Genomic DNA, 27,147 nt, shown 5'->3' on the forward strand with positions numbered 1-27,147 from the left:
ACAGGGTCAGTTCGTAGGCTAAGATTGTCTTCTGTGATAATAATACATTGTTTATATATCATGCGCTTTCAAAACACTCTCCGGCCCTTTGCAGATTTCTCTCACTCTGAAAACTAAAAAGTCGAACCCAACACTTGGAATAGTTCGGTGATACAACACTGTGAAAGTGTGGATCCAGCATTTTGTTTGTTAAATCTATGTATTTGGTTTGCGGTCACCATGTGTGTATCTACTTGCCAGGTAGAGTTGTTCTTAGGGAACTGTCTTGCTTTATTCTACTGCCGTGGAGTAGATAATCAGAGGTTCGGGAGACTTCTCAGTTCTGAAAAGAACTGTCCTGCTTTTTAAACTCTTACCAGCGCGGATGGTATAGAAATTAGACTGGACTACTACTTTAGCTTATAGGATCGTAATTAACTGTACTGCCGCGGAGTCAGTTCTGAATTGGTCTCAACGTTTCGACTAGCTTGCTCTAGTCATCGTCAGGAGACTTGTTAAATCTAGCATTTACAATTGTTGATCCAACGCAAAGCGTTAAAGCCATTGGACACTTTCGGTAAACAGTATTGTCCAAAGGCCCACACTTCGTGTATCACAACTTATATGGGTAAGAATTTCCTACAGGTACAGGGTACTGCAATGGGCACACGTATGGCACCATCAATGGCGTGCCTTTTCATGAGCCATCTTGAACAGCGCATGTTGGCATCAGCCCCTTGCCGTCCCTGGGTCTGGTGGCGCTATATCGATGACATCTTTTTCATCTGGACAAGCGATGAAGCAAGCCTCAAAGCTTTTATTAATCACATAAATTCCTTCCACAGGACCATCAAATTCACGAGCGAATACTCAACCAAGGATACACACTTTCTGGATGTCAAGGTTCTCAAGACGGTTGTAGGCTTAACCACAGATCTCTTCGTTAAACCCACAGATAAACACCAATACCTACATTCCACTAGCTGTCACCCCCGACACTGCAAACCAGCATAGCCTACAGTCAGGCTCTCAGACTCCGTCGAATCTGTTCTAATGATTCTGATTTTATCCACCACTCACAGGAACTTAAGAAACACCTTGTTTCCAGGGGTCATAGCTCTCTAGCAGTCCATCGAGCTATCCAGAAAGTCAAGGCTCGTTCTAGGGAGTCAGTACTTTCCAAAGGACCAAAGAAACAACAGAGTCCTACGGGGAAAGTTCCTTTTGTTGTCACTTTCCACCCCTCACTTCCTCCCATTCGTAAAATAACCAGTTCTAACCATCATATTCTTCACACATCAGATCGACTTCAACGTGCTGTGCAGGAAGAACCCATAGTTGCCTACAGACGCCCACCAAGTCTCAGGGATCTCATTGTCCGAGCAGAAGTCCCTCCCATTAATGATGATGTTAATCCCCCTCTACCACAGGGAACTTTTAGGTGTTCCAACATCTCCAAATGCATCGTCTGTAGACAACACATCAGGGAATCGGACTCCTTCACCAGTAACACCGGCGGTACCACCCATAAGACAAGGGGTCATGTCACCTGCACCACCACTAATCTCATTTATCTCATATCTTGCAGAGTCTGTGGTGTTCAATATATAGGTGAAACAAGAACTACACTCAAGAGGCGTTTATACGGCCACAGATCTACAGTCAAGACCCAAAAGCTAGATACACCTGTAGGTCATCACTTCAATCTTCCTAATCACTCCATTTCTGACATGATCTTACAGGGCATAGAGGCACTAGGCAACCACAGAGAGACTGTGCGTTTGAGTAGGGAGAAACTCTGGATTAGACGCCTCCAGACCATTCAACCCCATGGTCTGAACATCCAAGAAGGAAACGACTAATAAACCTTTTGTTTTGCCGTCTCCTTTTTTCCCCATAGCCTTTTAGCCTGAGCCTCATTCACTAATATAAATTACTTTTTACCCAACCTCACCACCCTCGATGTTGTCCTTTGTGTTTCCATATTCTTGCTTGTGGTCAAGCCAGCCCCTTCCCTTCACCCCCCCCCCTTTTTTGTCCCCCTATTCATTGTTTACCCCCTGCTTTTTTATGTATGCTTTCTAACCCCATTCATGTATTTCCACTTCACTGCTTATGTTTCACTTAGTTACCTGTTCATGTTTGTTGTGTTGTCATTTAGCCTTCGAGAAAGACTCTGCTAGGGTCGAAACGTCAGGCCATTAACTATTTTTTGCACAACTTATATATAAAATAACAAACCTGTGAAAATTTAGGCTCAATCGGTCATCGGAGTCGGGAGAAAATAACGGGAAAACCCACCTTTGTTTCCGCACGTTTCGCCGTGTCATGACATGTGTTTACTATAATCCGTAATTCTCGTTGTCGAGAATTTATAATTGTTTTAATGTTTTCTCAAAAAGTAAAGCATTTCATGGAATAATATTTCAAGAGAAGTCTTTTACCATTACCTTCTGTAAACCCTGTAAGTTATTTGTTAATTTGTGAACTTTTATTTTATTTTCTGTTCCGAAAGTGTATAGGCCTAATGGCTTTAAGAGTCAACATTTCTCAAAAAAGTTCCCTGGAATTGTTGGAACAGCTTTTTAAACGTTAAACTGGAACTTAAATTGTTGACTATTTACTTAAAAATGCTTTCGGAACAGAAAAACAAATAAAAGTTCACAGATTTGCAAATAACTTACAGGGTTTACATAAGGTATAATGGTGAAAGACTTCTCTTGAAATATTATTTCATGAAATGCTTTATCGAGAATTACGGATTCATTTTAAACCAATCATGTCATGACACGGTAAACCGTGCGGAGGGTTTTCCCGTTATTTTCTCCCGACTCTGATGACCGATTGAGCCTAAATTTTCACAGGTTTGTTATTTTATATATAAGTTGTGACACAATGCTGGACTCAACACTTTCAAAGTGTTGTCACTCACCGAACTCTCGCAAGTGTTGGTGGATTCAACTCTTTAATTGTTAAAGTGCTGTGGGCCCATATCAACAACAGCTGCATGAGCAGCGCAGCAAAATCGTCATCATAATCATAATCATCATCATCAACAACAACGACAACAACGACGACAACAGCAACTACCAGCTTAACTACCAGCAACAACAAACCACAAAATGACAACAATTTAACAACAAAAACGACTTAAACACACCAAATTAAAGTCCGAAATAACTGAGGCTGCAGCAGAAGTTCATATTCTATATACCCGCCAATAAGAAGTAGGCCTTATTTTTATTTTCAATACTAATGCTCGTTGACAATGTAGAATGCATCCGATTCGTTTGGTTCAAGAACCCGATGCAAACAAAAAGATGTTTGTGTAAAAATCAAATCCACAGACATTGTATGGCTGCGGTCATACACGAACACCATCGTTTTTACGCTAGATTTTGTGACAATTGGCTACTACGTCATGATAAGTATTTTAAATAATGCCATTCAAAGTTTCAAAATTGTACACTAGATTTCAGGTTTTCCATAGCACCCCGCTCTGAAATCACAGGGACCAATTTCATAGAGCTGCTAAGCACAACATTTATTTGGCATGACATCATGTTTGCCTTCATTAAAACACGCCTAGGCTACCAACCAAATTTCCACGTGATTTTCAGGATAAGCAAAACCGCTGAATACCAGTAACAAGCAATATGCAACAAATTTGGTTGGTAATCCTGTTTTTATCAAGGAGGAAATTTCATGGTGAGCAAATTTTTGTGCTGAGCAGCTCTATGAAAGACGAACTGCATACGCACTGGCGCGGCACTTTAAATCTGGTACAACGAAGCTTTTCGGCTTCGTTGTACGAGGTTGAAAACCCGTGCTTCGACCCCATGCTGTACACCTGGTGAATTCAGAGCGGTGTTCGTTATAAAGAACCTTAGACAAGGCTGCCACTATTAATCGTCGTTTACAGACGATATATAGATTATGATTATACAGTTTTGACACACACAAGTTTCGACAATGTCTCAGCCAGTATTTGTTGTAAAATAAACTATCTTCAGATTTAGCTTACAATGAAAATAAATTTTGCAAAAATGTATTATGTTTATAGTACAATATTCAAAACGGCATTTGATTAATTTTGTTTAAACTTTTCATGTGACATCACTCATGATTAATAAAATAATAGAATCTTAGGTATGTACAATAAACCCGCCTTCGGCTCGTACATTCCCGCGAATCTACACTTTCTCGTCCATTCTCCTTATATAAGGCACTTTATATAAACATTTAAAGATGGATACAAGTTCCTCTTTTTTCTCAAGAGAACTCACAGAAAGTCAATACCATGTCAGTGTAAAAATACCCTATTAGGCTGTTTATTGTCTTACCGTAAAAGTAGTATACTGCAATCTCCGTTTATGTCCTCACCCTTTTAATAAGGGAATCAATGTGTGGTGAAGAGGTTTTCAACTAGTGGTTTAAACCCGCCGAGGCCTAGTTCTTGATAACTTTACCGAGACGAAGTCGAGGTAAATTATCAAGAACCAGGCCTCGGCGGGTTTAAACCACTAGTTGAAAACCGATTCAACACACTTTGATTCCCATTCATTCTTTGACTCCCGGTCAAAAAAACATCAACACTTTTTTGTTCAAAAAGTAAAAATAAATGCAAAAATTATAATTGTTCAATGATTTCTTTCAACACAACACCCCTCCAGCTATGAAATGGTAAGGCCCTCGGGTAAACAACTAACTCCTGATAAGGAGATTGCTATGCGCGTCGCGCGTATCGCGTGATGTGGCGCAACTGTTCCAGCCGTTGCTCTCGACCAATAGGAATGAAGAAGCTGTCTTATATAAGCACGGGTGCAAGCTTGCGTGTCACGCCCATGTTTCAACACTTTTTACTGGTGTTATATCATCCGTTCAAACACCCCCACGTGATGCCCTCCCGACCATTTAGAATGGATAAACTGTCTTTAGGTATTTATGAATTAAGATTCCAAAGGGATTGTCAGTACGTTTGATAAAACCCAATGTTGTTTTTTAAAATCCTACTATGGTCGTAGAAATTTACCGTAAAATTAACCTGCAAAAAATAGTTAATGGCCTGCATGATGTTTAAACTAACCGTGTGACAATTTTATTTCAAAAGGTGGATATAGCGGTTTTGAGATGTTGCCGAAAATCTGAAATGCATTATGTTAGTATCCAAAGCTGATGTGTGTAGGCCTATTAGGCCTACTTAAATATTACAACGCCAAAGTTTGTATTGACATTAAATTTATAGAGTTATCCAAACGCTTATATTTACATACGCATTAAGTATAATGTTCTTCTGCATAAAAACCTGAAAAACCTCAAATTAATGGCTAGTATTTCAGTGTGAAAAACAATTTGCAACTACAGGCAAAGGCGATGCGTTTTCAGATTAATACAACTGTATACAGCATTTTGGCCAACAGTTTCCAAATATACTTTAACAAAAATAATTATTTATACATATAGTAAAATGAAGTTAATCAGGTGAAAATCCGCGGCATGTTCTCTCAAAGCAAAAATGAAGGTGGCTAAGGCAAAATTTTTGCTAGAATTTTAGTGAAATTCTCGAAAGGTAAGAAAAATATCAAAATTACCGTTCAGCACACTAAAGGCAGCGTAAAGTGTATAGTTTAATTTATCTTGTAAGTGGGGTCGAAGAGTCCTACCTGAAACAGGTAAGATTTTACAAGTATCGTAACAATAATCATGGGCTACGACATTTTTGGCGTAAAACGCACAGGCGTCAGTAGTATTTCAGGAGTGAGCGCATTAACTTTATGTCCGATTTGAAAATAAAAATCATGGCAAGGGTTGCTCACATAGCCGCACTCAATGTGTCATGATGCAATGGGTTTCATTTTCTAACCTCAGGAATGGCGGCCAATGCGGTCAATAAGCCCAAAAGTTATGTTTCATAAAAATAAGCTCGAACCATGGAGTCTTATTTAAGATATAAACCGGAATAGCAAGATGAAGTCTACATCCAGAGTTGCATAAATTTCTCCTTCGCCTTTCTACATTCTCGGTCAATGTCGTCACCTTGGGGTAAACAGGAACTGGAATACCTGCAAAGAAATTCGACATAGGGAATTTATTCATGATCGTGACCAGGAGAAAGGGCTGACCCTACAGTGGTATACTTTATGCCAACCATTGTTTAATATGATTGAGGTTGGCCAAGCACAAGGGTAGTAGTAGACCGTATTATAACACCCCTTGCAAGTATTCTGCCTGATCATTGGTTTAGAGCGCGTCACATGACATGTCTTAGTTTTGCTAGACGACGGCCGTGTGATAGCGCGTCGGTTTGCCATGCGCTAGTCCGAAGACTAGCACATGGCGTGCAGTACCCAGACGTCCGTTGCGTGTACGAGGATGATAAATTAATAGTCTGTAACCAGTTCGGATTGCACGACACTACATGCAGCACAGTAAAAGTATTTGCAATCTGTATTCGCGTCGTCCGTGGATTGTAGCATTCAGGTCTGTAACTTAATAATAATAGTACAGTATTTAGAAATGTTTGGGGTGTTATAAAACAAATATTGACTGCCTTTACTCGTGCAATGGTTAAAAACTATGACTCCCTCGGTGATCCCCGTAGCGTTCTGTTCCCGGGGATCACCTCGGGAGTCATAGTTTTAACCATAGCACTCGAAGTAGTCAATACTTGTATATTATACTCTTGACAAACTCAACGGACGTTCTTCGAGGCTGAAACAAAAATCAAGCAGATGCCGCGTGAAAAGTGTGCCAGAGCGGTACTGCAGCTGCAGTCAACATTTAGGAGACATACACAATCCAGTATTGCGCATACTTCGTGAACTAATGGCTCCATAAGCGGACACACCGGCAGTTGCTTATAAAAGTTGCAGAAAGGAAAACAACCGACAATACTATACGGCGTCATATCTCGATTACTACGGCGATACTTATATTGAGATCTACGCGATTTAACGTCATACAAATATGAGTTTTCAAGGTATTAGCGAATATGAGCATTATTTGCCAACACCAGCCTGTGAGAAAACATGGCGTTATATAGCCGTAGATATCGCCGCAGTATTACGTTATATTGCCGTGATGTTGCGTCCGCCGGATAGCGTCAATTAGGACGCCTGTTTACAACCCAATAACGGCGATATAATGACGAGCTCTCTATATAGAAAATGGCGTATGAGAGCTATCGTAAATAATTATAATGTATGAGCCACCAGAAAAATACAATCATTATGCCTACCTGAAAACTTTCAATGAGTTGACATCTCTACAGGCGTTGAGCATGCTGATGAAGTCTAGCGCGGTCATCTTCACGTAGAGGATGCTCAAGAATTCAAGTCTGTGTGCCTTACGCAGTTCTTGCGAGAAATGCTTAACCGTCTCCGACGAACATACAGATGCTGATGGAATAACTCCTGACATACGAAGGTCCACCAGGTTAGGCAAGTCAGAAAGGATAGACGCTGTGCAGCTTATCACTGTGTCTGGTACTGGAGAATGTACGAGGTACACGTGAGTAAGTCCACGACAAAGAGCTAGCTTGTTCTTGAGAAGAACCAGGCTTGCTGCACTGACATCATACAGAGAGACCCTAAACTCTGTCCAGTTGCGTTTCTCGTCAAGGAGTTTACACACTGAGTCCACGACTGTTTCATTCATCTGTTTGTTTCTACGCAGATCCAATTTGGTGAGGCAGGGGTACGTCTTTACTTTTTCGAAGATCTTTACAATCGCACCAGATGACATCTCTGCCTTGTCTAAGATGATGTTTTCAACATCAGTTAACGGTGGAAGCATTTCAACAAAGTCTTCTCCAACTTCGTTCCCGGACACTTTCAAGTACTTCAACTTTGGTGTTGACTCCAGAGAAGATGCCAAGCTAGCGGTTTGGCATGATGTCAAACCGTTTAAGCAAAGTGTAAGCTTCGTTATTTCACGGAATAAACCTTCCTTCAACATTCTAAACAGTTCAGACCAGTGGCAGTCTTCTGACTTCACACCATTCAGCACCAACTCCTGCAGTATACATTCCTTCAAGGCAGGAAGAATGAAGCCCAAATTGAAGTTATCAACCTGACGCCGTCGTACTTCCTGACAGATAGGAAGGACTGAGAAATAAGTCAAGTCCGGCCGATCTCTGAAATAACCTGGCCTTTCATCCCCGATAGACTGGAGCAGCTGACTGATTTCCTGGGGTTTCATGACGTTTCTTCTCTGTGAGTCGATGCTGTCAAACAAAGACCTGCTCATGAGCTCTTCTGCACCGGGGTAACAATTCAGGAACTCCCGGAACTCTGTGCTCGACTCTAACCTTACGAAACTTAAGTCGACACTTCTGACCGATAAGACAGTCTCCACTTCACCCGGCCAGCTGGCATCACTTCCTGTAACTTCATCAGATGTCTTCTTTTGGAAACTATGCAAAAACAAGTAGCCAAGAGTCTTAGCTATGTAGTTTGGTATTTCCACCAAACGAATATGACAGATTTCACCAAACAGACAATTCAAAATATCGTTAAATGCACCGTTACTACGACCTTCAAAGTTAAGTTGAAGACAAAATTCAATCAAACGCTGGACCTTCTGACATTCTTTGTAGTGGAGCTTCCCTTCAAGATACTGCTTGATGTTTTCGCCTTGCTGGACTTGAAATATATCCGTGACATGAACCATAATGAAGCGGGCGGCCTTCTGGCTAGCTGCACTGGCGAAAACCAAAATGTTGGCCAAGTCCAGAACTCGCTGATGGTTGTCAACTTTCTTTAAGTAGTCAGCAAACAATTGGCAACTTCTCTCGTCGCGGTCACATAGGTACGCCAGATGCTTTCCGGCAAATTTTTCTTGAAAGCTCTTCAAGACGAATGAAATGTTTCTGTGTGGTGGAAGCGTGAGCGATTCCGTAAGTTCCTGGTAGCTATGTGGTAGAAAACTTGAGACCTCATCTCTGTAGAGGAAACCTACACGAAGTCCTTGCTCGATGATCTGTGGACCATTGGAACTTGAGAAGTCACTTTCTGAGAAGATTATCTCTTCCTCATGACCGCCGAGAAAGCCCTCAAGGGCAACCTTCCCGAGCTCAAGGAACAATTCTTGTAGAGTGATGGCATCAACTGTCGATGTCATCTGTTGACCTGGTTTACTCTTATAATGCGCGAACACACTTTCTACCAATCGGTCGTATAACTTACTGATGGTGTTCAATTCTCCAAAATCCTTTCCATCTGTCCATTTTGTCAGTTGACAGAATGCAGTGAGCATAAGTGGTAGGGAGGCCAGCTCATTTTTCAGATGATTTTCTTCAAGGTACATCAAGAGCTTATCTCCAAGAGGCTTTTGTGGTCCTCGGAATGTCTTATAAACGTATTCGTCAATGTCCTTGGGTGAGAAACCAGTGATCTCTATGTGGCGATAGTTTTCGTACTCATTCTGGAAATCCCCAGCTCGTCCGGGCCGGCTGGTTACCACCACACGGCAAGAACTGAAACATTCATTCCTCAGCATTTTCACAATATTGCCACAATTCTCATGCTTGAGTCCCTTCCCTCTGAATTCATCGTAGCCATCCAGGAGGATCACCACATCATCGGGGTTGTCTTCGCAGAATCTCTCAATGGCACTAGCAGTGAATCGTGTTTCAGACGGTAGTATGTGGTCTATAACAGCTTGTCCTAAGTTACTGTGCTGATCAAGTTTCCGCATTGGAAGCACAATGACGACTGGCGTATCGGCTAGTAGTGAGCCTTGCTTCCCCATGCACCAATCAAAAGCATACTTGGTCAAAAGGGTTGTTTTCCCGCTGCCCGTACGGCCAAGGAGAAGAACTCGCGTTGGGGACAGGTTGATAAGACCCAGGTTTTCGTCTATCAACAAGTCAAAGATGGAATTGTATGACTCCAAGGGACTTATGATCGGCTGGTAGGCAGCGGGAAACTCGATGAGGAGCACAACGTTGGTGAAGACCTGATCTACGTAGACACATCCTTTTGGAACCCATGGAATCAAAGGGAGTTTGCTCATCTTATTCCTTACAAATATCTTCAACTTCTTGACAAACTCGTCTCTGTTAAGTTCTTCACTCCAGCCTTGAACAAAAAAAGAAATTTACGGTTCAGAAAGGTGTACTGAAAATTCACAGAGACATCTACAAAAACATCCCGCCACAACTTGTTTTCGTTTAACGGCAATAGACGTCTTGCAATGGCCGCCATCTTTGATGAAACGTGCACACGGGAACGTTCATTGGCCGAGAGTCGTGCGTAGCGCGTACACACGCATGCAGTTTCCCATTGTTTTACATCAAAGATGGTGGTCAATGACGTCATGTGCAATCCATCTAAAGATTACCGGTAGATGAAAACAAGAGCCTGGTATTTACAAAAGCTTCACAATACTATAGTTGCAATTTCCCCCTGTCAAAGTTTGATCATTTTCTTTGCACAGTGGCATTGTTATCATTTTAAAAATAATCGTACAATCGGAAACTCGTGCTGGAAAATATCATCTTACCTTCAGGAATGTAAACAATGAACTACGAGGGAAGTGTAATGTGTACGATTAATTTGTGTTAAATCATATCATCAATAAATAAATGTGTGTGTGTTTTTATGACATGGAGATAAGTCATGTAAATAATCACACTGCAACATAAAACTGAAGTTGACATAAAATAAGGAGCTGGACAAACCTTCTGCTCTCGCCCCCAATCGAATCAAATCCAGACGGCCTGCCGTCTCGAGTGCCTGCCGTAGCTGTTCCTTCCTTTCGTATTGGTGTGTTTTCTTCTGCCACTGCAGGAGCATCTTGTAACACCTCTCATGGGAGCCATTTGGTACATCCTCGAGTAGGTTCTCAATTTGCGGCTCAGTAAAACCAAGACTCCTTGCGATTGCTTTCCAACTCGACCCGAGCTCACCGGCCAGCTCCCAAATTCCTGCCGTCTGTCCAGTGCCTGTTGCCATCATGATGCGGTCACCTTTTAATACAGAAAAGTAAGACATGAAACTTGAAGGGAGTTCGTATTTGTTTCCATTCGTTTTAACTTAAAAAAAAACCAGGCACGTCCAACCAAGACACGTTGGAATAAGACATTATGAACTCGACGTTATTCGAGTTGGGGGGTCTTTGGCCGGACTGTTGCTTACTGGCCCATCACGAGCGACGCGCGTTTACCTCCAAGATGGCAGCGAGGTGACGTCATTGCAATAATGTGGTCCGTTACATCCAACCCAGTGATCAAATTTCCCCATATTGGATAATAATTATTTCTCTGAAGAATTGGTCTCGGTAACAATCAGACACCTGCAATTGGAATAAAAGTGATTATGTCATCGATGAGGTATCAATGTATATTTGGTTTGCGATAACACCATGTGTATATGGCAAGACAGTTCTCTACAGAACAAACTCTACCTGGCAAGAAGATAGATATAGGCCTACATATGGTGTTACCGCAAACCATATAATTTAATGTCATCGATGTTAGAAGTAGGCCTAATCACCCGTGCAAGAAAACCATTCTGTCTAATAGTTGACTTTTTCGAAATGTGAGATTTGGATTAACGGTGGAAATCGCTGTATCCTGACTGGACTAGAAACGATATGAAATAATCTATCCATACATACTAATTGGGTACTGTTGCCGACATTCATAACATGAACATTTTCCGTGTTTTTGTGACTTGTTTTCTCTGTTTTTGAAGCCAATTTCTCTTTTTAAAATTTGAGTTGCACCGATTGTTTTTATACATAACGACAGATATGCTCTTTGTTTCAGTTTACTGGTACATTACTTTGGTTGAGACTTTTCAGCAAAAGCTGAAAATGACCGAATTCCAGAAGCCCTTTTGACTATTTTAGGGCCACTGATTTTCCGCGATCGCGGAAAACGGACGGAATTCGCGGAATCCGCCCTTTGAAACGGAAAACGGGATTTCAGAAAATTTGATTTTTTTTTTTTTTTTTTTTTTCTTGACGCCAAAACTATTGAAATTGCATTCTTTATTAAGATTCTTTTTGTTAAACTAAAAAGGCATCAGAAATCAGACCATTAAAAAGTACGAGATCGTAACCGTGGATCATTCTGTTCTACTTCACACCATCCTCAATGTTTACATACATGATGTACACACGTTGTTAACATGGTTAAGCGAAGGGCATTATTCGCGGCACGTTTTAAACATTTTTTGTTCACCCAAATTGCATTTTCTCCCTCTCTTTTACCAACAATAATACACAAACTAGCTTACCTATGATCTATAAGAACACATACAATGTTTTTTCATCTCGGAAAGGTCTAAAATAAAACCGTAAACTGTCAACATTCTGTCGCCAAAGCGAAAACAAAATGGCTGACATTTTGTTTGTGGATGGAGAATGGTCACGTCCATAGACTTGCTCCCAAGTCTTTGATCATGCTGAAACAGCGCCCTCTTGTGGATACACTCCTGACATTAGACTACAATGTGGCTGATGCAGAGAATCAACTGCAGTTTTAGACTTGGAATCAAGTCTATCACATCATGTGCATTGATACTGCAGTCACAGTGCAACCTTTTTAGAACAGCAGTATACAAAATAATCCACAATTATAAAAAAAAGTATTTTTTTGAAATTTGTCAGTTCAAATGAACATTTTACGAAGTCAACAGTGCAACTTATCTCAAATTGATTTTTATAAGTATGTCCCTGGGTATTAAACAACCTTTTATCTAATATAACAAAACATGAAACGGAATTTTTTGTGCCTGAAACGGAATTCATGTTTTTGCCAAACGGAATTTGCACTTTTCTGAAACGGAAAATCAGTGGCCCTACTATTTTAGTATTCAAACCGAGGTCACGCATGAAAAAACGCCGCATATCCCTGTAGATAAATAACAATGGGGATTAGTGTGCTGCAGGAAGACTGCATCTATCATGAACATCAACAGAAACAAATGAGTCATTCACCGAACAACGGTGGGTTTTTCCACTTTTCAAATATCCGTGAAAACTATATAATCTTGTTGATATGGTGGAACCTGTACAATAACAAGTGTTGTGCAGCCTTTATGTTTACGGACGTACGCTGAGATCCTGCGCATCAAAATACGGGTATACATGTATGCATGCGGTCAAAATATCCTGTGAAACTGAAAGGAAATAAAGAAGAATTCCAAACTCTAGTACTGACAAAATAGCTTTTCTATGGTGACCCGCTGAAGGAACATCGCAAATCGCTGTCTTAGATAAGCATTTGAAACCTTTTGTTATGAAATGCAATGTCAGATTGATAATTTAAAAGTAGAATATAATGATCCACACAAACATGCCTCGAAATTGCACGGTTTTCCTTTTACACGGTCGGCCATTTTATTGAGTCAAACTTTTAAAACATCTTTCTAACCATATGCATTTAATAACAAACGGTTTCAAACGCTTTTCAAAGACTAACTCGTCCGATCCAAGGCAACGTGTTCCTTTAACAACATTGCACAATGTCTGCGCACGTTGCGATTTATTCATTATTGTGACGTCACTCTATTGATGAAAGTGTGACTATTTTTACGAATCTATACACTCAACTGTAGATTAAGATTACAAATCTACACTTCATTGTAGATTTGTTACGAATCTACACTAAAACTGTATATTCTTTACATGAACTTAAATGAATAGCTCAACTTATTATTATTACTATTATTATTATTATTAACTTGGAAATGATTGTCTTGCTAAAATTGAAAGATAACACAATGTGCAACAAAACACAGCTGATTTCACACAAAAACAAATCACGATATTGCATACGTCTGCGAGCATACTACGACTAGCGATGTGCGATGCCCTTCAGATCCGGCATAATATTTGTTAGATGATCTTCCTATCAAGGGAACTGAGCAAACTCCCACCGCGCCGGGGGATAGAAACACCAAGCTGGCAACAGCCAACCTCTCTCATACAAACATTGGTTTAAAGGCAGTGGCTATATACTATTGGTAACTGTCAAAGACTAGTTTTCTCACTTTGTGTATCTCAACATGCATATTCAAAATAACAAACCTGTGAAAATTTGAGCTCAATTGGTCATCGAAATTGCGAGATATGAATGAAAGAAAAACACCCTTGTCACACGTAGTTGTGTGCTTTCAGATGCTTGAATTCGAGACCTCAATTTCTAAATCTGAGGTCTCAAAATCAAATTCGTGGAAAATTACTTCTTTCTTGAAAAACTACAACACTTTAGAGGGAGCCGTTTCTGGCAAAATTTCATACTATCAACCTCTCCCCATTACTCATTACCCCAAAATGTTTTAAGCTAAAATAATTATTTTGAGTAATTACCAATATAGTGTCCATTGCATTTAACGCATATGACTATGAGTATAAGCTGCACAAATCAAGAAATAGTGATTTAGTAGCTAGACGACAATGTTTATTATAGTCCTCGTGAATCAGTAGTTAGCTAAAGGATTCGAACCCACGACCTTGTGATTGCAAATCTTGTAGTCTAACCATGTGGCCATGAACACCGTGCAGAGGCTCTTATAATCTGGTTTTCAATATCAATGCAATTAAACACAAGTTGCTAATTATAATATGAGCTGTGTTAGACCGATCATGCATGGCCCATTTTTTTTTTTAAATCATCAAATCATCAAAGCGGCAAACCCATAATATTTTCACAAAATTAATTGCCATATTTTCAAAAACATTTAAAAATAAATTATTTCACCAGAACCCTCATTCAAAGCATGATCAAAGTGCACCTTTGAAGTTGATATGAAACCATGTTGAGGGAAATGTTAACAGAGGACATCATGGTCTACTCACTTTATTGACGTTTGAGATTGTTGTTCATATCCGTTGATTGCTACACAGCCAAAAGCTCAATCTGAACGTACCCATACACCACGCACATGCACATGTTGCTAGTCCAGTCTGGGCCGTAGTAATGTTTACTTGTGTCATGATGTCAGCATGGAGGTAGGATTTGTATCAGCAAGGCATGGAAGGACCGTTTCCATCTTTCATGGCCACTCATTTTTGACGGACTCCCGACCGCTTCCTACAAACGTCATGTAACACCACGAGGTCACACATCCGCCACGGTCCCTCTATAATTACCGACATGTACCGTCAATTACCGACAAGAAGAATCACGATACAGAACCACATAGTAAACAGTTTGTGATGAGGGAGTCCTAAAAATCAACTCTTTGATACAAAATTATTCTGGTTCTCCTAATAGACTTGTTCGCATGCTGATTGATGACATTTTGCAAAACTCATGTACAAACAATCATTGCGAGCGTAATCGGACACCACGAGTACGTCAGCTTCCGTGTCTGCAGTTACCTTTTTTGACCTCTTATCACATGTGTTCATTGGAAATTGTTTACAGAGTGAATAGGTAGCGACGCACTTGTCAAAGGGTTTTTCTCTTGTCGGTAAATGTCGGTAACTCTCACACGCACGCGCATTCTTAACATTGGTGCCCTTTGCCCTGTTTTAAAGCTGGGTTTGTGGCATGCAAATTTGTGAACGGGTGATCTCTAATAATATGACCAAATGTACGGCAAAGTGTGCTGCATAACCATCACCCGTGGTAACACTACAGCAATTTTCGAGCGGGAAAAGACCAGCTGTGTCCGCTGTGTGACCTACCTCTCAAATGCAGAGCGTGTGGGCGTAAAAAACTTAAATCGACCGGGGGAAACCCCCTGGATTTACACCGAACGAGAAATACCAAAATATTGGCCAACAATTTGTTGTGCTTGTTGAATTGTTTTTATTTCCTTGATTGGTTCGGCGACATAACTGTTTGGAAATGGTGGATGGGTTGATAGCTCCATGAGGTAAGGATACAAGAAAGACTTAAAAAACAATATACACATGTTTACCATGAAAACAAACGGATTCATATGGGCCTATATTGTTTACAGTGACACAATCATTTTGGTACATATTACGAGTGTGGATCATTTTTGTAAATTAAGTGCACTCCACCATACGTCGAGTCGAGTGGTGGGTTTGCTTTGTGGTTGAAGAGGCGAGTGATTGTAAAAAGTCAACTGATTGGAGGACAAGGATAGTATGAAAATCGACGGGATTGTCAACAATTCTGCCAACTTCTTTTCACTTGTGTTTTGTCATTTGTTTCCACAGCAGTATCCGTTCTAGAAGTTTCTACTACAAACACAAGGTTTTTGAGGCAGTGTGTCTAGAGAGGGGAAGCAATTATACCTGTGGTATAGAATTGCCATGATCCTCGACAGTGTTCCCGAGTTTGTTTAAGGATTTCCTTTTTTGAATCGATTTAGAACAAAATTCCCAATTGAAAGAATCACTACGACAGTGGCAATTTTGATGTACAGATTGCAGACGGGACAACCCGCAAACTAGCACAATGATACGGTTTAACCATCTGAAACTTCCCGCACCTGCCAAGTTAAACCTCATGCTGAACATCATCGGTCGGCGAGAGGACGGATACCACAACTTACAAACCCTTTACCAATTTCTGGACTTCTGTGATGAACTGGCTTTCACCTCAAGACTGGACGGAGAGATCAAACTAGCCACGCCCATGGAAGGCGTCAGTCCTTCCGATAACCTCATCCTAAGTGCTGCTAAACTCCTTCAAGATGAATGCGGCGTGGAGTTCCTCGGTGCCACAATCAAGGTGACCAAACGCATACCCATCGGCGCAGGGTTAGGAGGTGGGAGTTCCAACGCTGCAACCACCCTCGTCGGGTTAAATCAACTATGGCAGACCCACCTTACAATTGGACAACTTCAGCGACTTGGGGCGACTCTAGGGGCAGACGTTCCAATATTTATACACGGCCACTCGGCATGGGCAGAGGGAATAGGTGACGAGTTGACTACAGTCACTATACCAGAGCGTTGGTACGTGGTCGTCTCACCCCAATGCCAAGTGCTCACTACCCGTATCTTTGGACATGTCGACCTTATTCGAAATACGCCCCCTACGACAGTGGATATCATATTAAAAAATGGAGGAACAAACGACTGCCAGCCGCTCGTTAGTAAACTGTACCCCAAAGTTCAGGAAGCTTTAGAGTGGTTGGATTCTTTCGCCAAGGCTCAAATGACAGGAACAGGCTCATCGGTCTTTGCCAGTTTTACTTCTCGCTCAGAGGCCGTCAAGGTTATCCAGAAACTTCCAGAACGCTTCAAAGGATTCATATCAAGAGGTTTGAATTTGTCTCCTCTTCATCAAGCTGGGACAGTTTTATTATTGTTTCCTAATGGGAGGCTTTGAACGCTAGGTGGTAGCAGACTAAAGTCTCACTGTATCTTTGCTCTGCGCATGCGTTCATTTTTTTGTGAAACCTGGTAAACCTGCTGCCACCTAGCGTCACGAACGACTCTCATTTAAATTATAGGATGGTTTAGTACAATGTTTGGGCCTATTTTGTTAGGTCCAACATAGATTATTCCGAAGTTATGAATGTTTTAGTGAACGTCATATTGGCCAATAGTTATTCTACGTTATCAGTGTTAACCATTTCGAATTTCGTGGGTATAATAGGCCTTCTCAAATTTTTCAAGAGATATATGGTAAGCCACCATAGGAATAATGCGTATGCATATTATGTATTTATATGATATGGATGGTACTACTTTGGTTTGGGTGTGTATAGACAACTTTACCCAAACTGCATAATAGTGCCTGCCATAGTTATTATTGTGTCCTTACTCTAAAACCTCCCGGGTCAGAATTGACCCGGTTTTGGGTACCAGGGGGCCAGACCCATTTCTGGTTCTGTCTGACCCGGAATCCTTGTCAATGTGTCCCAGAATCGGAGTCAAAATCTCCGCTTTTAACCAAATTTCTGGTCACAATGACACGGATTCCGGGTCACATTGACATGGATTCCGGGTCAAACAGCACAGCAATTCTGACCCGGGAGTTTTTAGAGTGCACACAGTCCACCATACCTCAAAATGGCTGATGGGAAACGTTACGTGACACATCATGTTCAAATAAGCGTGAGGTTTGCAAAAAAAAGTTGGAATGTAAGATAAAACAAAGACGGCTGTACTGGTTTGATTTCCACTAATTAAAATAGACCAAAATGGGTCGAGTAATACAAATATTATTGTATTTATTTAACAAGTAGGCCTATATTATTTCTGCATAATTTATTCAGGCCACATCTTGAATATTCCAATTATAGCTCCTCGTCATTTAAATTTAAAAAAATGTCACAGACAAGTATTCTCACTCGGTGTATCCCAACATAATATGCATTAAATTAACAAACCTGTGAAAATTTGGGCTCAGTTGGTCATCAAGGTTGCAAGAGAATAATGAAAGAAAAATACCCTTGTCACACAAATGTTTGTGAGTATACAGATGCCTGATTCTCAGATTCAAATAATTTAATCAGGAACTACTCCATTCTCAAAAACTACGTCACTTCACAGGGAGTCGTTGCTCACAATGATTTATATTATCAAAAACTCTCCGTTGCTCGTTACCAAGTAAGATTTTTATGCTAAATGTTAATTATATGATTACCAAACGTGTCCAGTGCCTTTAATCAATCATAGACAACGTGGATGACTATAGCATGTAGATACGTAACCTTGTTCACCCCGACACGACTTTGCCTCGTTTGGACAAACGGGCAGTGAACGATTATTTTAGAAACGACGCTGCGAAGCGTCCATTAAGTTTCGATATTGGACTCTAATATTAAATTTGTGGAGCGTCGCGGCAGTTGAGCGGCAAGTGACGCGTGTTCCACCAATCGAAAAACAATTATCTGTGTGTGTTGCGGTATAATAATTATTTTGAGTAAACAAAAAACTAAAATGCGGTACCATGAATTCCTCGGTCTTTTCCACTTATAGTAGTTTCACATTCGGGCGAAGATTTACAATGGGGGTTTCAATTTGTTTTAGATCAACTTAACATCCTAGTCCCAGAGTTTTACCTGTGTCCATTAATAGTATTATTTTGTTTTAGAATCGAAACAATAACTTGAAGCTGTAATAATTTTTGATGTTGTTCAGATTTGGCATAAATAATAATTTAAAGCATAGATTTGATTTCATAAAAACTATGTTTTTCGTTTGTGGTGTTTTCTCGCTCCGGTGAGCGCGAGAATTGCACAGTCTATTGAGATACCAATGGGTTTTTTTTATTTATAGTTTTTAGCATCCAGGAAATCGGTGGGTACAAAGAGCAAACAAACACATCGACACACCCCAAACTCCAAAAGAAAAACGGATCGAATATTTATAAATCAAACGAATGGCTGCCTTATAATTGAAGGCAACAGTCCCTTGAAGTTAAGATTTATAGGACTTCTCAAATAAATGTTGACTGATATCATCGAAGAGTTTTTCTTCTGAAAGCCTTTAAAGTTTGTTCTGCGGGTAGACTAATCATCACTCGGAATAGCAAGATGGAGTCTACACCCAGAGTTGAAGAAACGTCTCCTTCGCATTCTTACATTCTCGCTCAACGTCTTCGCCTTCGGGCAAACAGGGACTAGAATACCTGCATATAAAATAAACATGGTAGTAATCATACGACCGTCTTTGTTTTAGTAATAGGGCTGGTTGCGGGATTGAGTTATATATAGATTGCACAGGATGATGTAATTGACCACCATCTATGATAAAATGTGGACTCGTGCAAGGCTACTATTGACTTAGAGTTGTGCACAGCGCGTACACAAATCAAACACAGAAACCATTTACTTTTTGAAGGGCTACCTCTGGACCCCCCCCCCCCACAAAAAAAAAAAAAAAAAAAAAGAATAAAAAAATAAAAAAATTAAAAATAAATAAGAATTCACCAAAATAGTTATGGCAAAAGGTACCCTTTCAGAAAACAATGTATATTTGATGTTCACCTACGAGACCACGGCTTGGGACCATGATTGTGAGGATCTGAGTGCATCGAATCCTACCTGAAAACTTTCAACGAGTCGACACATCTACAGGCGTTGAGCATGCTGAGGAAGTCCAGCGAAGTCATCTTCACGTAGAGAATGCTCAAGAATCGAAGTCGCTGTGTCTTACGCAGTTTTTGCGTGAGAAGCTTGACCGTCTCTGAAGAGCACATCGATGTAGATGGGGGTATCCCTGATATCCTTAGGTCTACAAGATTAGGTAAGTCAGAAAGTATGGAGGCTGTGCAGCTTATCACGGTGTCTGGTACTGGAGAATGTACGAGGTTCACGTGAGTAAGTCCATGAGCAAGAGCTAGCTTGTCCTTAAGGAGAACCAGGCTTGATGCGTTGACATCATACAGGGAAACCCTAAGCTCTTTCCAATTGCGTTTCTCGTCGAGGAGTTTACACAGAGAGTGCGTGGCTGCATCATTCATCTGTTTGCTTCTACGCAGATCCAATTTGGTGAGGCAGGGGTACGTCTTTACTTTTTCGAAGAGCTTCACAATCGCATCAGATGACATCTCTGCCTTGTCTAAGATGATGTTTTCAACATCAGCTAATGGTGGAAGCATTTCAACAAAGTCTTCTCCAACTTGGTTTCCGGACACTTTCAAATACTTCAGCTTTGGTGTTGACTTCAGCGAAGATGCAAAGCTAGCGGTTTGGCAGAATTTCAGGCCATTCAAGCTAAGTGTCAGCTTTATTATTTCACTAAAAGAGCCTTCACTCATCATGTTAAACATTTCAGACCAATAGCAATCTTCTGAGCGCATTCCGTTCAGCACCAACTCCTGCAGGAAACACTTATTGAAGGCAGGCAGAAGGAAGCCCAAGTTGAAGTCATCAACCTGACGTCGTCTTACATCCTGCCAGATAGGAAGCACCGAGAAAAATGTCAAGTCTGGTCGATCTAGCAGATAACTTGGCATCTGTTCTCCACTTGATTGGAGCACCTCACGGATGTTTTGGGCCTTCGTAACGTTTTCTCTCTGAGAGTCGATGTTTTCAGACATGTACCTCTGTATGAGTTCCTCAGATCCATGATAACAGTTCAGGAACTCCCGGAATTCTGTGCTCGACTCTAACCTTACACAAATCAACTCGACACTTCTGACCGATAAGACATTCTCCACTTCACTTGAACAGCTGGCATCGCTTCTTGTTTCATTGGATGACTTCTGGAAACTATGGCAAAACAGATAACCAAGAGCCTTAGCTACGTAACTCGATATTTCCACCATACGTATATGGCACTTGTCACCAAAGAGAGAGTTGAACAGGTGGTTAAACGCACCGTTACAACCAGCTTCAAAGTTAAGTTGAAGACAGAATTCAATCAAACGCTGTGTCTTCTGGCATTCTTTGAAGTGGAGTTTCCCTTTCAGATATTGCTTGATGTTTTTACCTTGCTCGAACTGGAATATATCCGTGACATGAGACATGATGGAGTGTGCAGCGTTCTTGCTAGCTGCACTCGCGAAAACCAAAATGTTGGCCAAGTCCAGAACTCGCTGATGGTTGTCAACTTTCTGTAAGTAGTCAGCAAACAATTGGCAACTGCTCTCATCACCATCACACAGATACGCCAGATGCTTTCCTGCAAATTTTTCTTGAAAACTTTTCAGGACGAATGAAATATTTTTGTCTGGCGAAAGCTTGCGCGATTCCGTAAGTTTGGCTGAGAGCGACTCCGTAAGTTCCTTGTAGCTCTGTGGGCGAAAGCTTGAAACCTCATCTCTGTAGAGGAAACCTACACGAAGTCCTTGCTCGATGATCTGTGTACCGTTGGATTTTGAGAAGTCACTTTCTGAGAAGATTATCTCTTCTTCGGGACCGCCGAGAAAGCCCTCAAGGGCAACCTTCCCGAGCTCAAGGAACAGTTCTTGTATTGTGATGTTCATCTGTTGACCTGGTTTGCTCTTATAATGCGCGAACACACTTTCTACCAATCGGTCGTATAACTTACTGATGGTGTTCAATTCTCCAAAATCCTTTCCATCAGTCCATTTTGTCAGTTGACAGAATGCAGTGAGCATAAGTGGTAGGGAGGCCAGCTCAGTCTTCAGATGATTTTCTTCAAGGTACATCAAGAGCTTATCTCCAAGAGGCTTTTGTGGTCCTCGGAATGTCTTATAAACGTATTCGTCAATGTCCTTGGGTGAGAAACCTGTGATCTCTATGTGGCGATAGTTTTCGTACTCATTCTGGAAATCCCCAGCTCGTCCGGGCCGGCTGGTTACCACCACACGGCAAGAAGTGAAACATTCATTCCTCAGCATTTTCACAATATTGCCACAATTCTCATGCTTGAGTCCCTTCCCTCTGAATTCATCGTAGCCATCCAGGAGGATCACCACATCATCGGGGTTGTCTACGCAGAATCTCTCAATGGCACTAGCATTGAATCGGGTTTCAGACGGTAGTACGTGGTCTAAGACAGCTTGTCCTAGGTTACTGTGCTGATCAAGTTTCCGCATTGGAAGCACAATGACGAGTGGCGTATCGGCTAGAAGTGAGCCTTGCTTCCCCATGCACCAATCAAAAGCATACTTGGTCAATAGGGTTGTTTTCCCGCTGCCCGTACGGCCAAGGAGAAGAATTCGATTAGGTGACACGTTGATAAGACCCAGTTTTTTGTCACGCAATGTGTCAAAGATGGAATTGTATGACTCCAAGGGAATTTTGAGCGGGAGAAATGCGGTGGCAAACTCAATGAGGAGCACAACGTTGGTGAAGACTTGATCTACGTTGACACAGCCTGTTGAAACCCATGGAATCAAAGGGAGCTTGCTCATCTTGTTCTTTACAAATATCTTCATCTTCTTGATGAACTGATCTCTGTTTAGTTGCTCACTCAAGCCTAGAAAATCAAAGTCAAAATACAGTACAAATTATTGATCGTATTGAAAAACGTTCGTTGAAAAGAAATCGTCCATTACAAAACCCACACTTATTAAATGATCATGACATGAGTAGACTACTTGAATTTCCCAAAACATAGTTTCAAAAAACATTTCCTGTCCAAGTTAACCTGATTATTAAAAATGGGGGTTGTTGGTTAAAGGGGCTATGCCGTCTTGAACAAAGCAGGCCTGTGGCTGTTGAAGAAATTCTGAACTCTCACCCCTGAAGGCGCACGCCCTCCTTCACTAACACACGCAAATCCACGGAGAGCGCCCGCGAGCGAGCTGTATAATAGGTGAGAATGAGAGTTAATAATTCCATGTAGAGTTAATGCAATTTGTTTGGTTATAATATTATGACGACACAGCCCGTTTAACGTTGGCATTTGGTTAAAGTTGAACACTAGTGGACGCGTTATGGCGTGAGTTATAAGAACACAAACTCTTGAATAAACTTCCAATTCACATCGGGGACACACCATGTTCAAGTCACTTCTGAAAGCCCACTTGTTTCAGGAGCATTATTGACTTCATAATTTCTTCTTTGCCTCAGCGCCTTCGAGCAAACCTTTGATTTAGACGCTTTATATACTGATAATGATTGGTTAATAATTGTCTGTTTTACATATGAATAATCTTCGATCAATAAAATAAACTAACTATATATGCATGTTTTTATAATAATGGAATGGATATTATTCGTTTTCAGAAAGCACACTGACACTGAATTAAAAAAAAAATTAAAAAGTACCTTCCAAACAGTTGGATTGACGTTCCAATTGAATCAAATCCAGACGGTCTGCCGTCTCGAATGCCTGCCGTAGCTGTTCCTTCCTTTCGTATTGGTGTGTTTTCTTCTGCCATTTCAGGAGCATCTTGTAACACCTCTCATGGGAATCACGGGGTACATCCTCGAGTAGGTTCTCAATTTGCGGCTCAGTGAAATCCAGACTCCTTGCGATTGCTTTCCAACTTGACCCGAGCTCACCGGCCAGCTCCCAAAGTCCTGCCGTCTGTCCAGTGCCTGTTGCCATCATGATGCGGTCACCTTTTCAGAAAAAAATACAGATTATTGGTTAAAAACAAAATATTGGGAGATCAAAGGAGGTGTCCTCGGCTTACATCATGTGTTTGTGTGATTGTGTATGAGGGCTTACGGGAGTGTTCTTGTGGGGTATTTTACCCAAACCAACAATGGACCCCCATAAGGAAATTGTCTGTTCAACCTGGACCCCATAAGAGAATTCTTTTTAATAAAACAACCATAGCAGGACCCCTAACCGGATCGGTTGTGTGCGTGGGTGTGTGTAGGTAAATTCAAGACAATGACCTATGACAAAAGATGACATTGTGTACCGGTTGGGCGAAGGTCCCCTGTTGGAGAGTATGCACACAAATCATGAACAAAACCAATGGGAGTTGTTCCCAAAAGATGGGGTCCCCGATTAGAATGGTTTAACCATAAACCTTATGTGTGTGAGTTTCGTGCCACGTTTTGGAGGTCGACACGCGGCTGGTCTCCAAGCCAAGCCAAGTCAATACTCTAATCGTTTAGACTAAAGCTCACCCAGTGCTGACCAAAACCACCACCAGCCCCCCCACCCCCCCCCCACCCCACCTCCCACCCCATCCCACCTCCCCCCCCCCCCCCCCCCCCCACCCCACCTACATGACGAATATGCATAGTGCTATTATACATTGTTCTTCGAAATAAAGTCACTGTTATTAACTTTATTCTGTATGACATCATTTTAAACTCAAAGGGAAAGTACCTTTGGTTTTGGGAAGCGGGTTCAAAGAACTTCTCAATACTAATTTAAATGCATGCGTTACAGAATGTGCAACTTCCAAACCATAGAGCTTGCCAATCCTAATTTTAATGCATGGAGAGGCCCCGAACAAATTGGACGAGGTCAAATAAACATTGTTATCATTGAGCTGTGCTACTGTTCCCATAGCCACCATTCGCAAAGCGCTTTCGTTTCAAAACAGGTGTACTGTATATATAACCACCTCATTCATGATAAGGGAACACGTTGCATTGAATCGGTCGAGTTGGTCTTTGAAAAAGCGTTTGTAACCATTTGTTTTAAAATGCATACGATTAGAAAGATAATTTAAAAGTAGAATATAATGATCCACACAAGTATCACTCGAAATTGTGTGGTTTTCCTTTTACCTCGTCGACATGGGTCGGCCATTTATGGGAGTCCAATTTTTGAGGCAAATAATTTATGTTACAAACGCTTTTCAAAGACCAACTCGACCGATCCAATGCAACGTGTTCCTTTAATACATCACCCATGATCGCAAACAAGCCTATGCTTATACCGGACATGGTAACCCTACTCAATATAAAACCTGCCTTTTTAAACTTTACAACAATCTGAAAATAAAACATAATTGGTGCATGTACAAATACTATGGCACAGGTTTGGGTTATTTTGGTCTTAATACACCCAAACCAAACAGTGCACTTATAGTGTCCATCATATCTCAAAAAGGCTCATTGCTTTTATTCCTCCATATACAAGAACAAAATATTGCCACTTTTCGATTTTTTTCTTTTCTTTAAATGTGTGCAAACATTTTGTGTGAAACGGCTATAATGATTATAATGACGTAGATTGCACCGGGGGCACGCATCTTAAATTATTTACAAATATTGTTCTGAACCCTAAAGTTGACCCGACCCAACGCTCAACGATCGGTGGTTTGTTGTGTACGGAGCAATACAAGCTACCTTATGAACTCATGATGGTGTGACCCGAGAAATATCATTGATTTCTTGTCATGGGTTTAAGGCAAAGTTCACCTTTGGCCGTTGGGGAACCATACTACAATCCTATATAAATTCAGATGCATACAATAAAACTGAAATGTGTATCTTATTTTTATACATTACGTCGAAGTGAATTGTTTATCAAAATTATTTATAATCGAAAGCTGCTGTAGATCTAACCAAACGTTTTGATTGCAATTAATGTTAAGAGTGATACTAAACAAATGTGACCTCCCCTTTAACGAGGGCACATACCATGGAAACATTGGTTCAAAGAGTTGGTGACCTGTGCCCCATGGTGTCGCAAAGGTAAATACAATATCAACAGCACTGTGTCCAAAGTTCGCCCAAGATATAATAGAGTTCAATATCTAGGTGCAGATAAAATATACAGGCGATTATTTGGCTGTTCGGTTTAATTGACTCGTCATTGCCTTTTCACCATTTCACTAACAACATAGATTAACACTGACAACAAAACATTAAGTCAATCGCACACTTTTTGGGATAACATGTCCCACTGAATAATTTTCACTTTGGAAATTAGCCCCACCCCCCCCCCAAAAAAAAATCCTTAATACGTCTCTCCCCTGGCGCCCCTTTTTATTTTCAGTATTATAGTGATTCAGGCCTGGAATATTATGTAAGTCACGAATGCTAAAGCTGATGACCTCTGTTGCTCCTAGTCTTTGCCCTGGTGCCCCCTTTAAAAGTTCCCAATGTAAGAATAAATTCACAAATGGAAGTGGCCTTGCCCTCTCGAAGATGAAATCCAAGACCTGTAATCGACGCTCTACATACATTGCAACCTAGAATGCTTAGACCTGTACTCATGCAGTATCGAAGTGAATGGAAAATCCGGGAACGTCTTAATTATCATAATTTATACGAAAATGAAGGGTTTGCGGTCATGAAACATTTCTACCTCCGTGAAATAACACAGTGGATTTTTAAAACTCATCATCAGTACACGGGTTACCATTACCAATGTGCACTCACCATTAATGACGAATAAGCCAATTACGGTCCATGCTTTCTTGACTAAGGGTCCACAGTTTAGCAAGAAGTCTCTACAGTCTTTGATCTCCGTGGTTCTTTCATTCAATGGGAAAACTCCTACTGACTTACATGCCACTCGCTAATACTAGATACCACAATTGAGAAACATCAGAAACATCAGAAAAACACCCGCTATCAAAATAAATCCATGACTCACCGTACCACCGCAATGTCAGCTCAAAGACGGATAATTTTGTCCCGTTGTTGTGCGAATCGCGTTGAGATTTCGTCTGATAGCGCCCTCTTATGAGTTAGAGCCCGCCGTATGGGGGGCACCGGCAGCGCGGGGAAAACCGGTTTCGCAGTAGCCTGAAAATCTGCCGAAAGTGCAACTGTCAAACGTCACCTCGGACCAATCAAAACGCAGATATAGAAAGCTTACGTCACACTGCACGAACATGAAAGATCATATTTGTCATAAACCTCACATGACAACGAAATCACTGGTTCTGTAAAAGCAGTCTGTATCCTTCGGAAAAAGGACAGGGGACCAGTCTAAATCTCTGGGAAC

The 27,147-nt window shown here is 41.1% G+C and overlaps 3 protein-coding genes across 5 annotated transcripts; 1 reads left to right on the forward strand and 2 right to left on the reverse strand.

The window, feature by feature from the left end:
* Positions 1-4,609: 4,609 nt before the first annotated feature.
* On the reverse strand, positions 4,610-14,868 carry LOC117292685 (NACHT, LRR and PYD domains-containing protein 3-like). Its single transcript, XM_033774822.1, has 4 exons — positions 14,788-14,868; positions 10,661-10,948; positions 7,217-10,058; positions 4,610-6,041 (listed from the first exon to the last, which is right to left on the reverse strand). Exons 2-4 carry the CDS (start codon positions 10,935-10,937, stop codon positions 5,954-5,956), a joined length of 3,207 nt encoding a protein of 1,068 aa, XP_033630713.1. The 5' UTR covers positions 10,938-10,948; positions 14,788-14,868; the 3' UTR covers positions 4,610-5,953.
* Positions 14,869-15,720: 852 nt separating this feature from the next.
* LOC117292687 (4-diphosphocytidyl-2-C-methyl-D-erythritol kinase-like) lies at positions 15,721-18,244 on the forward strand. Of its 2 annotated transcripts, none has more exons than XM_033774824.1 (2): positions 15,721-15,812; positions 16,126-18,244. In XM_033774824.1, exon 2 carries the CDS (start codon positions 16,364-16,366, stop codon positions 17,240-17,242), a length of 879 nt encoding a protein of 292 aa, XP_033630715.1. In that variant the 5' UTR covers positions 15,721-15,812; positions 16,126-16,363; the 3' UTR covers positions 17,243-18,244. The 2 variants fall into 2 exon arrangements, with proteins under 2 accessions (XP_033630715.1, XP_033630714.1); XM_033774823.1 differs by having other exon boundaries at positions 15,723-15,812; positions 16,123-18,244.
* A 3-nt stretch (positions 18,245-18,247) lies between these two features.
* LOC117292684 lies at positions 18,248-26,872 on the reverse strand. Of its 2 annotated transcripts, none has more exons than XM_033774821.1 (4): positions 26,794-26,872; positions 23,547-23,843; positions 19,908-22,752; positions 18,248-19,492 (listed from the first exon to the last, which is right to left on the reverse strand). In XM_033774821.1, exons 2-4 carry the CDS (start codon positions 23,830-23,832, stop codon positions 19,405-19,407), a joined length of 3,219 nt encoding a protein of 1,072 aa, XP_033630712.1. In that variant the 5' UTR covers positions 23,833-23,843; positions 26,794-26,872; the 3' UTR covers positions 18,248-19,404. The 2 variants fall into 2 exon arrangements, with proteins under 2 accessions (XP_033630712.1, XP_033630711.1); XM_033774820.1 differs by having other exon boundaries at positions 26,577-26,832.
* Between the last annotated feature and the right edge of the window lie 275 nt (positions 26,873-27,147).

This window comes from Asterias rubens, chromosome 7 (genome assembly GCF_902459465.1).
Source record: "Asterias rubens chromosome 7, eAstRub1.3, whole genome shotgun sequence".
Taxonomy (NCBI): domain Eukaryota; kingdom Metazoa; phylum Echinodermata; class Asteroidea; order Forcipulatida; family Asteriidae; genus Asterias; species Asterias rubens.